This window comes from Curcuma longa, chromosome 1 (assembly GCF_044706935.1).
Source record: "Curcuma longa cultivar G26 ecotype Majalengka, Jawa Barat chromosome 1, ITB_CL_G26_1.1, whole genome shotgun sequence".
Classification (NCBI taxonomy): Eukaryota; Viridiplantae; Streptophyta; class Magnoliopsida; order Zingiberales; family Zingiberaceae; genus Curcuma; species Curcuma longa.
The window spans coordinates 11,429,227-11,442,090 of record NC_133861.1 but is presented as its reverse complement, the minus strand read 5'-3'; the positions used below and the strand labels follow the sequence as shown (position 1 = coordinate 11,442,090).

General features: G+C 34.2%; 1 protein-coding gene across 1 annotated transcript; it reads right to left on the bottom strand.

Annotated features, from left to right (window-relative positions):
• Positions 1–207: 207 nt before the first annotated feature.
• LOC141831845 (folate transporter 1, chloroplastic) lies at positions 208–12,308 on the bottom strand. The gene is made up of 11 exons (XM_074719254.1): positions 12,085–12,308; positions 11,922–11,998; positions 10,732–10,808; positions 8,356–8,449; positions 5,633–5,726; positions 5,054–5,127; positions 2,425–2,535; positions 1,022–1,093; positions 862–882; positions 670–737; positions 208–403 (listed from the first exon to the last, which is right to left on the bottom strand). Exons 1-11 carry the CDS (start codon positions 12,203–12,205, stop codon positions 271–273), a joined length of 942 nt encoding a protein of 313 aa, XP_074575355.1. The 5' UTR covers positions 12,206–12,308; the 3' UTR covers positions 208–270.
• Between the last annotated feature and the right edge of the window lie 556 nt (positions 12,309–12,864).

The following is a 12,864-nucleotide window of genomic DNA, read 5'->3' as shown; positions in this document are numbered from 1 at the left end:
TAAATGAAAGGCATGAATTATGAGAGAGTTATATATTGTTAGGAAGCAGAGAACTATCTCAGCCCACAGACCACAGTGGAATAGAATACTAACACTTAAGGCCATTTGATTGGCTGCACAAAAATGGATAATTATCAACTTAAAAAACAAAATAAAAATCATATTATCATTTGAATTAGAATAATTATTCAACAATTTTAAAAGATGAAAAAGTAAAAAGTGAGTTTTTTTTTTTAATGAATCAAGAAAATTAGTATACAAATAGATAGATCAACTTTCCCCTCCACTTAATCTGAGCATGCGAAGAACATTTTCATACACTACGAAGGTTATTGATGACGCTGGGATGTTCTTCAACAAGTTGGACGTCAAGCCCCTGTAAAACCCACGAAGGCCTTCAAACCTGCAGCGACGAGTTAGCAATCATGTGTCTCTCATCTAACAATTATGAAATTGAACAAGTAATGAATCAACAAGCATAATTCTCCTACTGCAAGACCAATCAAATCGATTGTTTTGCATGAACTTGATTGCGGCAGGCATATGTTTAGGTAGTAAATTATGAGGACAAATGACCAAATAAAGGTATTGGACCAGCAAGGTGGCTCGTGGACTATAACTCTGAAGAATGTGCCACCAACGTAACGTTGGTATCACATCATTATTTACCTTGCAGTTTCCTTTATAACATGCCAACTATCTGAATACTTTGGGGTTCCATTGATATTAGGTCTTTGCTGCAGTATACAAACAAGTATTTAATTGGGATACAAGGGCAAGCTGATTATATTGCTCATACATTAAAATGGATAGAAAATATAACAAACAGGTCTGACAATTATGAAAGAAAACACCAAGTACCTGTAACCGAGAACGAATAACCTACAAAGAGACAACCACAATCAGCTGGTAAATTAGCTTACGAGTAAAGGCATCAAGTTCAGGTTAACTTGATAGCAAAATGTAATTGCAAACAAAACACAAATCCTAGAAAGAAGAAAGCAAATCTTGAACAGCTTGCCTGATATGGATATGTGAATAGAATTGCAACAATTTTAGAGGAAGCCCCAAGAGCAGCATAGTCGAATGAGCTCTAATAAGAGAAACAAAATAAAACAATGAATCCCATCGTAAGCAAAGTATGGGATAGTGCAACAGTAAATGAATTTGTAACTTGACAAGTGTAATATAACCATATCAAAGACGCAAGTAAAAAACTTATATTATATGCTGGACAATACTTCCTATTCTATCTTAGTCTTATTAGCTTTAACAGCAAATAAAAAATGAATGGGCAAAAATACTTATCTTGGTTTCATAATAATTTTTTTAGCATCTTTTGCATCATTCAATGTTTTTTCATCCATAATGTGACAACTATATTGATTATAACTGCCAAAAGATATTACAATTACAGTATAACAGAGAATCTAGATTGATATAGTAAAAAAGACAATCAACATACTAAGACTGTAATTACCTAGTCTGAAAGAATATGTTTGCCTCATATTTATAAAGTCATTCCTCAAATTAGTTGGCAAACATTGAAAAACTTAAGATAAATAAAGAAATTCATCATCAAGTCATCTTTGTCAAAGCTATATGGGACAACTAGCTCTATTATAGCATCAGTAATATTCAAATTAATTATATCATTTTAAAATGACTATTTTTTCTTTGTTCTCACTCTATTGCTCATACCTTTCATTCATAGATTCAACTCTTCTAAGAATCATTGGTCACCTTTTAAAAAGTGTTCATGCAATGCTATCTCTCATTTTATTATGTATTGGAGCAATGTTTAATTAATCTCCTCAAATAGTAGTGTTTTTTTATTTTATGTCATCTAATAATTCTACACATCCATCTTAGCAATCTCAAATTGCTATATTGATTTATTTTTATGTTACTTCCTCACAGCTCATCGCTCCAATCCATTTCATAAAGTATGACAAATGATATCACAATCATATAAATTTTCCTTTTAACTTAACAGAGATATGACAATCACATGAGACTCCAGAAGCTTTTCTACATTCTGACTAGTTGTTTTTTATCCTAATACTGGATCAATATCAATTTCATGAAATATCTAAAACTATCATAAGAACTGCATGCTCACTTATTCAGCCATAACATTGATTCTTTTCTTGTTCCCTGAACTATTTTACAAATTCAAATTTAGTACTAATAGATAGTATAACTAAATAATCCAAGATTTTCCATATTATCATGAACCACTAGGATTCATGATAATATCCTCCAATTAAAATGCAAGATTTTTTTTATATATAAAAGGTGGATTTTCAAACTTTGGAAATAAGAGACAATCTGGCATCTATTCAAGCCTACCACTAGCTGTATATATAGATACATGCAATCAATAATATCTACTCATTGAAATGCATTGTTTCAGAATATTACCAATGATTCATTTCCACCCATGGCATTTGTCTTTGCTCCTTTTCCCTTGGTGTAAGCAACAAGCCTACGGAGTTCTTCATAAACAGTAAACTGAATTGCACCATGAGTAACCTAACCAAATATTAACAAACATCAAATTTACCATTACTAATGATATATAGAGAAGTAAAGAAAGTCTGGGCAAAGAAAATTGTGTGCCAAATGATAAACGCAAGTTTCACATGTTAAATGAGAGAAATGGAAAACAAAAATCAAACTCAAGAGGTACAGGCACAAGAGTTCCTGTGTTTAAGTTCTGCTGGAGTGCAAATAAATACTCATGGATTTTGCACATGTGGGCTTCAACTAGCTATTCTTGTATAGACATGTATACATAAAGGAAGTGTTAAGAAATATGATTTGGGCCCTGCCACATATCTTAAGCTTTTGTCATAATTACTCAACCACTCAAACTTACAGAAATTAGAACCTTCAGATAAAATCTCAATTGCATCTTTTATTATTGTCAGATAAGTGCCACTCTGTTTTATTCCTTCCATTTGAATACATAAAAATTTAAGAATTGCGATACTGGTGCAACTCTAAATCACAAGCACTTGAAAATTGAATTATTGCACTTGATAGCAATACTTAATTGCATCTTTGAGATGACTTGATATTCTGAATGAATTCCAAATCCAAAGTATACTGCTAACAGTAAAATAAATACATGAAAAAATAGTTCATAAAAAAAAATGAACATGACATAGAGGCAGAACCCACCACCCAAAATGACTAACCATTTGGGTGGAGATTACCATTATATATAAGCCTAACAAGATCTCCAACTTGTCTGTGAGGGACTAAAGTAGCTACTCCTGCTTATCACTAGCTAGACCTCTGACTCAACTATGAATTTGAGGAGTCCTGCTTCATTCAGCATATATTGGGTTCCTAGACTAAGGTGCCTGACAAGTAGAACTTGTGTTTCACTCAGCAAATTGCATGATGATGATGTTGATTCATAGCACCAGCCCTCATTCTGCCTACCTGATGCCATCTCAAGCTAGGCCTAACCCACAGCCCACTAAGGATTCAGACCTATGAACTACTAAATCCCCTAGTTGGCCATGTGAAGGAGCTACACCCCAATAAAGAAGTAACTAAGTTTTGTTTGTGCAATGACAATGTAGAACTTCGTCATGGTAACCTTATATCAAAACAATACAACACACAGCAACCATAGATGACGTTTTTTTTAAAAATGTAATATTGTAATTATCTTTGAAGTTTTTCCAGTGATAAAAAATAAATAAAGTTAATAAGAGATATCTCAAGACTTATTGGTGCAAAGAATTTCTTGAGTTTTTAGAGGTCAAGGATATCAAAATGGCCATGTTACTTTCAACTAACAATTTGTAGGGCATGATTAGGGGGTCCTATATTTTGTGAATCCTATTTATTTGCAAGCGTCTCACCTTGTGAGAAGGGCATATATGTCATCGATAGAGAACCTCATTAGCTAAAAGTTGGGAAAGGTAATTTTCCTAAGTATTTTGGTTAACTTTTCTATTCACTTGTATTGATTATTTATTTGATAGATGAAGTGTAAACTAAGATCAATCATCTTGACTGATCTATTCCTTAAGATGGTAAATCAAATCGAACTAATGAACTAGCTTAATATAGGTAAGCCAACTGAAATAAAGGTAATATCCCATGCATTTATGTGTGTGTAAAATAGGAAGGACTGCAAATGCATATGCAACCACCTGAAAAACAATTTTAAGACAACAAAACAACAACTGAAAGAACAACAAAGAAAAAGTCGTGAGTCCCAACTCCCACCTATTCCAACCATGACTTTTATGCAAGCGTATCTCACTACTAAGTCTTACGATCTTAAATAGTCTTCTTTAGTCTCTTTCACACCTTTATATCTAAATAATATAACAATTGAATCTCAATTTTCTTTATTGATCCCTTGTCCAGTTGGATGCATAAAATTCTGAATTTATTTGAAAGGAATTATTCTTACAAAACCATTCATCAATTATACTTGCACTGCAATAATAGAAATGATTCACAATTCATTATTCACAGTTTCTGGATAATAAGATTATGTAGGAGATGGTTGAGTGGTTCAAGGAGTGACATTGGAATTGATATATAGACTCATATTTTGATTTAATATGTAATCATGAATAATCATTGGCTAACAGACAATCCCATATTTTCTACCTATGGATAGAAAAGAATTATATTTACTTTCTATAGATCCAGTAGACAGAAAAAGTTCAGTAAGGAACCAATTTATTTGACATGGTATTCTATCAAATGAATGAATTATACTTCAAAAAAAGATGTTTACTTAAGTCATTTATATCTCCAACAAAATGTTCAGGCTAGTCAATCATGAAGTAAACATTTTTAACAAAAAAAAACTATAAAACTAAAATTTATTAATTTCCATTTAATAAATTTCTAATCATGGAGCCAAATCCATTATAATGTGCAAAGACAATATATCATGCTCAATAAGTATAGAAAAGAATATCATAGAAACAAACATGATATGCCAAACTAAATCAGGTAGAGTACAAAATAAGGAAAAATTTAAACTGGAAACTGCAAGCACAGAAGCCCATACAAGCAAAAGACTGGGTCCAATCCCTTTATAAAGTGCTTGCCATCCTTCCTCTTTTAAAATGGTCCTCAAAGCATCTGACCTTAGATAAAAAGTATGTGTATGTGTAAGCAACTTTTAAATACCTTAGAATGACTGCAAAATGGTAACTAAAGTAGAATATATAACCACAGAACCGAGACATTAAGCAATCTAAGAAATAATATACTCAGACAGTTTATTGCTTTAAATAAAACGCCTTCCTTTTTTTAAAAGTTGGTTAACATAGCCTTAGCAAGAATTTTCCTAATTTAAGCAACTTTTTGCACCCCAGCAGAGGTTGCAAAATGCTAGAAATGCATACTTGCAAACCAACCCTGAAGCAATAATAGCATTTCATAAAATTACATAAGTACATTTGCCTAAAGACCAAGTGAATTGCTCATCCACAGTCTTATATTATATTCAGCATAGATAATAGCCATATATAAAAATGTTAAACAAAAAAAAATACTATATATTGCAAGATGCAATATTTGAAAAGGACAATTTTAATATCATAGCAAGTCCAATATCACTCAATTCTCAAGGAAGAGAACATACCGGAAAATCCTGAATAGGTCTGATAACCATGGTAAGGGGTTTGGAGCTGCAGTCGTGTTTTTACAAGCCAAATAGGATTGGTAAACAAAGAAACCTGCAGTGCCAGAAGAGTGTGTCATGTAATAAAAGTCTGCCAGTCTATAACTGCAGTGAAAATCTAATTTAGATATTTGAATTATTGACAATATCACGTCAATCACAGATGGGCACAATAGAATCAAAGAAGTGTACATCAAATATAATGAACAAGATAGCTACCATCCTAAAATAATAAAGGAATTCTGAAGTTACCACTTTCATCACAGGAACCAAAGGAACAGAAACCATTGACAGTGGAGGGATGGGCAAGGAAAACCCACTCAGTATTCGGTCTTAACAAACAATACTGATCTGTCAATGGAATCTTATGTCAACTTAGATCAGATCCTCTCTATAATACACAAGGAGTGATACAATTTAATTTTTATAACACTGTAGCAGAAGATACCCTGCTGGCAGCCAGAGGAATAACATTAATCAATTTCATAAAACCACCTACATTGGATAAATTATGTGATCAAGAACCACATATCACATAATTTCCATACAATGTTCTAAATGACGATTGAGGCGACCGCCTAGGCGGGAGGCGGACCTCAACCGCACCACATCATAGATAGGCGATAGTTTAGGCGGTGGTCTAGGTTAAAAAAATTTTATGGTGCATTAGTGATTTCAAAATACTTCCGCTTCAAACCGCTGCTGCCACCATCGCTGCTTGCTGTCATTGGTTGCTATCGTTAGGTCAGACTTTTATATATTTCAGATCCAGTTTCAGCATTTCAGCTTCGGCTGCGTTGCCAGACCTGGGCGATACGTCCAAGCCCATCGCCTGGCTTGGGTGATGCTTTCGAGCTCGTCGCCAAGCTCGGGCGATGCCAAGCCCATCATTGGGCTCGAGCAACTCGTCCGAGCCTGTCGTCAGGCTTGGGAGACTCATCCAAGCTCGCGCGACGGGTCCGAACACATTGTTGGGCTCAGGTGACTCGTTAGGATGCGTCTCTCATGTCCGACGACACGTTCCAAACAAAAGAAACACCGTTGACACACCGAACACGCAGAATAGAGAATAGGTTTTTTTTTTTTAACTTAGGATTTAATCGAAACTTTATATTAATAATTTTAATCAACTCCTAGCTATGATTGGGATAATTTAAATAGACTTAATTAAAACCTAATAAAATTATCCTATTATATATATATATATTTAAATAAATATTTAGATTAGATTTTTTATTTTTATTTAATAACTTAATATATTTTATGATAAGTTTTTTCTCAAATTGTTTATCTTTTATTTATAAAAATAGTAAAAAAAAAATTAAACCACCTAGGCGGCCAAGGTTGTAGGCGGTCATTGACCGCCCCGCCACCGCTTACCGCCATTTACAACACTGTTTCCATCAAACACTTTCCCTCCCACACAGGAACTCAATTCTCTTTTATTCTTAGCAGTTGAGACATGTAGGAAATAGAGAATTTAACACAATGATTTGGATGAAGAGCTGCAAAAAGGTTAATAAGCCAATGAGACACTCCAGCAAGCTATCCAACCTTGGCCACCAAGAAGAAAGCACCACTCAAGTGGACAAAAACTCTTTACCCTAGCAATTATCATTTCCTGATTGATAATTGCACAAAAAAGGGGACTGAAAGGGAGAAATTCTTAAAGGAAGAACATGAATCTTGTCTCACTTCCACTATCTACTTGGAATGGAACAATTTCAAACTGGTCAAGCAAGGAATCCATGCAGAACAGATTTTGCCACAATTTCTCCTGTCAAAATTGGGTGAAAGAGGATGAAGGAACAATTTCTGTTTGGCAAAATTACTGTTTTATACTTAGTAAGTTGTCAAAATTACCCATCTGTTTGGCACAACTTCTCCTTTTTGGCGCAATTTCTCCTTTTTAGGAAGACAGAACATTATCATGAGTTATTTTTTGTTTAGCACAATTTTTCCTTTTTGCTTCGCTCCTTTTGTCTTTGCCTCACCAATATTGCTATTTTTTACACAATAAACATGAAGGAGAATGAGATTTCTTTATGGGTAAAATGGGCATTTGCTTTTCTATCCGAGTAGATAAAGGAATGAGCCAAATACTCACATTCTTTCCTTTGTATTTCTTCTTTCCAAACAGACAAATTTTAGTACCCCTTATTTCTTCTCCTTTTCCCTCCACCTTTCACTCCTTTCCTCCCCTCCCTTACCCTTTCCTTTCCTCTAGGTAGACGGAGCATAAGTCTGCTAGCTACAATATTATTCTCAAGTTACATCCACATACATTCTATTGCTTACAACAAATGAAATCACTTTCATTAATCCTGAGCTAGCCTCACAAACAATCCAATCTTCAGCTTTTTGTAACAGCAATGATCATGGTAAGGCCAGCAAAATCCTTTATTAATTACTGAATCAACAAAAAAAAACATTTCCTACTGGTCTTCAAACAAAGGATCATCCTGCATGGCATGCATACAATCAGTAAGTCTGAGAATGACATCAATGTTATTTGGCAATCTCTACATTCAAACATAGCATCTTATCGTACAAAAAGAACAAAAAATCTTTATCATACATGATAAGGTGGCTACATGTTGAGCTAAAATGCTGAGATAATAGATAGTATTGTTGCAGAATATCACTGACCAGACCAATGTCAAGATCACAATTACAGCACTTACCAAAGCACCAGCTTCAGCAGCAGATATAAGATGATAATGGGGAGTGAGATGCTCATCATTCCCTCTTAGGTACCTACTCTTTGCCCTGCTATAACTGAAAAAGGAAGAAACAAGATGTCATTGAAAAAGGCAAAAAACAAGTCCAAGTAAGAACTGAATATACTCATAATTCTCATTATACGCTTGATAAGAAGATAAAAGACAAGTTTCATGAACCATGACATTAGAAATATACATGAGAACAGAAAGAGAACTGCATGTCTTACTTCTTAAATGGTTGATACGAAAGGCTCTAGCAGGAACGTTGGAATAAGTTTGATTATTTATTGGATCATAAAAATGCACTTTTCGAAGATCTCTCCCTTCTCTTCGGGATCGAACATCAATTGCAACGATTCAATAGATGACTCATTGGGATAGATGCACATAAACAATCTCCCCCAGAAACGTATAAGAGGTATTATCCTCATATGGCTCGAATTCAAGAAATTTTTTTTTCATTCGTACTCATAATTCGATGGTTGATATGAAAGGCTCTTCGGCAATTATCACCTAGCAATCATCATATGTTTTAAAGCAAGCAATGCTCTTTTTGTCTTAATTTGAAATATTTAGGTTTCTATTTTTTTCCCCAATGCTACAATATTGTCAACGCATGCTTTCACTAGACAATGCCCCTGCTCATTATGCACAGTATAAAATATTCTTAAAAAACATAAATATGCTTTATTTCATCACCGTTGTTGTTGTTGCTACTGCTAATGGAGTGTATTAATTAAAGTTGAAAAGATTCAACTTAATTTGATATTTAGAAAAAAAAATCACTTCATGGTGGTAAAAAGCTATAATGTCTTCATAAAGATTTTAAAGTGATGTTTTTTGTAATTACACGTGAGTTATATTTTCTATAACTTATCAAAATTTTATAATTTATTTAAATAACTAATTTTCTCAGATGTCAAACAATGTTATATAATTCTTTAATATAATTCACATAAAATAGTTATTCTAACTCAATTATATTCTTAATTTTTATGTATAAAAATAGAAAGAAAAGAACAAATAATTTCTCTATTGATTGTGTAAAAAAACAAATAGAGCAACATGAACATACCATATAAAAAAGTACAAAATTTCCCTAAATACATAAGACATATTAGTACATAATTATAAAAATAGTATTGTATATAATTTATTGAAATTCACCTACTAATTATATTTCTTTAATATTAGTTTTTATTTATTAATTAATTGATATTTGCTTATAATTATTTTTTATGCAAAATAGTGTACAATGTAGAATACTATGGGAAAAACACAGTTGTTCAATTAGGAGGTAAATTAATTAAAATTAATTGGATCGAGCAGCAAAGGTTAGCAGAGATGAAAGGTTATGGTGACATGAACATCTTAAAATATATTCACAGGATCTTAACCAAAACCAAACATATTTAGTTGGCATGAAAATATGGCCAGTTATTTTAAAAGAGCTTCAAATTGATAGTTAGCAAAACAAGTTGATGAGAAAACATAGCTTATTTATATATAAATCATTGAACTCTCTCTCTCTCTCTTTATAAAGAGTTGGTGATTGTGAGATGTAGTGTGCGTGCATATATATCCACCACATCTTGCTTCCATATGGTGACTCAGTATTGCAAGAGCCTAGTTCTGTTCATGCCTTTGGTTTTGATTGATGAGTCAGCCATTATCAAGGCAGCCTGACCCTTTTCCACTGCAGTATCCATATTTATCATTGCATCAACCACTTAAAATGTTTAAATATTTCAAGTTGCTAATGTAATCCTATAATCATTGCCTACCAATCAGTTGAAATGTGAGAATGCTTATTAATTTGCATTCGATTCAAGCATTAATGTGAAATTCACTTTCGAAAAAACAACACCCACCTCATTTAGTTCAGTAATCCTTAATTAATGTGAGCCTAGGCAATGCAACAGGCATCGAATAGGGGGAAAGACAGTTTGGTTCAGCTAATTAGGAAGGTTTAGAATTTTGGGTCTAGATAATTAGAAACATTGAAGGAACAACTATCGGAAGGGCACCAAGATTGTTATTTTAGGTCTTTTTTAGCATTATACTGGGAAGCCAAATCTAAACAGTACAATTTATTTTGTGCATCATAAGGGACAAATCTACACTATAAACAACCTAAAACTGATATGGTTCCAACAGTATGTCTTGATCAACTTTTCAAGTATGAAGCTTAACAATATCCTAAACAATGTGCACAGACCAATAACAATGGAAGTCAACAAAGCTGCTTCTAATTTAAGCGATCAAGTCAACCATTGTGGATTGTAACATATCTAGTACAACATGATATCGTAGACATAAATATATAGCCGCACTTACAAAAAGAAGTAAAGCCCCCATGAAACAGTTGACCCCAAAACAGCTGGAAAAAATCCTGCATATAGACCTCTGACTCCCTACAAAAATGCAAAATCTGATTAGCCATAAGATAATTACTTTATAGTATGTAATTACTTCGTTGTATGCAAGTTAAATTAAGTACAGTTAATCTAAGAGGAAAAAGTACTTAAATTTGAGTAAAATTAATGCTAACAGTTCACAATTAAAAATTTCAGTGGCTGATCATTTTTATACATAACAGTTATTATCACATCAAAATAACTGCAATGCTCTCGAAAGTAATCGCCTCAAACTATGTGTTTAAACTAGATATTGAATAAATATATTCAAATTTTGGAATATGTGATCATTGAAATATTGTAATTTTAAGTGATGAGTAAAAGTGTCATGAAAAATATAAAAACACTTTTAAAGGAGAAATTGTTCGCCAATAGTTCTGCTTTTACAATACCTGTACCAAATTTTATAGAATTGTCTATCTTCATAGTTTGAAAAAATATACACATACTTCTATAATTTTTAACTGCTTTAGCTAATGAAACCTTCCCCTAGGCAAAGGATGATCAAAATGATCAAGGCTAGTTGTCGTAATGATTATGATGAATAAAGCAATTGATTGTATATGTAGTATTTAGCATTGTAAGTGGATTGCATGACGGGAATGAAGTGATTGCAGATAGCCTCTGCAATATAGCAATGCCAGTGAGTTTAGTTCTTTCGTGTTGTAATATTCACTGAATCACTGGCAAAAAAATTGAAATAACACTTTTTTCACTCAAATGTACACATTTTTTTCATGCACAGTAGATTCCTTCAACTTTGAAGTAATCGATATATTGAATTTTAGATCTATGTTCAAGAATTAGTATGCGACAAGGTTCCCCTACATGCAAAATGCTGCTGCCTACATGGGCTTGGCACCAACTCTTAACTTGTTCGAGGAAGCTCTGATATGAAAAATAAATTAAGGTTTGTTGAACCATTCAATCCAACCCTAAACTATTTATCTAAATCTTAGCAATTAGCGATGACCAAACTTTCTAAATAAATTCTATCACCCTAGAATGTTCCACAAAGTTTTGGCTAGTTATTAATCATAAACACATTCCTAAGAAGCAAAAGATTTAAGAAGGAACAAATGATATGAAAGGAGAACAAAAATAGCCAACCTCTGTTCGAGCAATAGTGTATAAAGCGTGCGCAGTGTTATTGTAGAGCGGCAGATGGGAAGCCCGTCCGTCGGTCACTAATAAAGAGAAAGGAAATGATCAACTAAAGCGACAGAAAAGCTCCAATATTGCCGGAGTAGGACGACTAGGGAAGGAGGACCACCCTGGAAGCGGGTGCGGACTACGTCGAGAGGATGGAGCGCAGCAACGGTCGCAAAACCGGCAGCGGCGCCGGCGGCGGCGTTCTCCCACTTCCACCGCTCTGATTCGTCCCCAAGCGGCATGGACCCGATCTCCGTCGAGTCGACGCAAGCCGCCACATAACCAACCGCCGACCGATGTTGAATCTTTCCTAATCCTAAATCTATCGTCGAAGACCAGATTCAAATTCGGCCCAGAAAAGCCTATGATATAGAGACAAGGCCCCAAAGCCCATTACAGCTGGAGTGTCATCATTCCAGCTTGTCCACCGGTATCCTACTGGCACTGTACCCGCATCGGTACGACGGTATCCACTGGCACAGGATGCGCGATAATCTCGCGTGCGTTATCGCGTGCTAGTTTCTGGTACAGTTCAATAGAAGAAATCGATTCACACTATATAAGCGATGAAGACTTGAAGCAACGGCAAAGGCGATCGGCAAGCGATTAGCTCGGCGAGAAATCAGTAGCGGCGGCGACCACAGATTCGATAGTATTTGTATATTTCGAGGAGAGAGGAAATCCTGGCGGTCGACGATAAAAATACGATCGTCTTGCATCCAGCGGGGGAGGCGGCGGCGGAATGGGAGAGTGAGAAAGAAGCAAGACGAATAGGTTTTAATAAAAATTTAATATAATGATTTTAATTACAACTATCATATTAAAATAATTTATATGTTATAATTAGTATTATATATATACTGAATTGGCTGTGCGATTAAATTAGCACGACTGCTGCGCG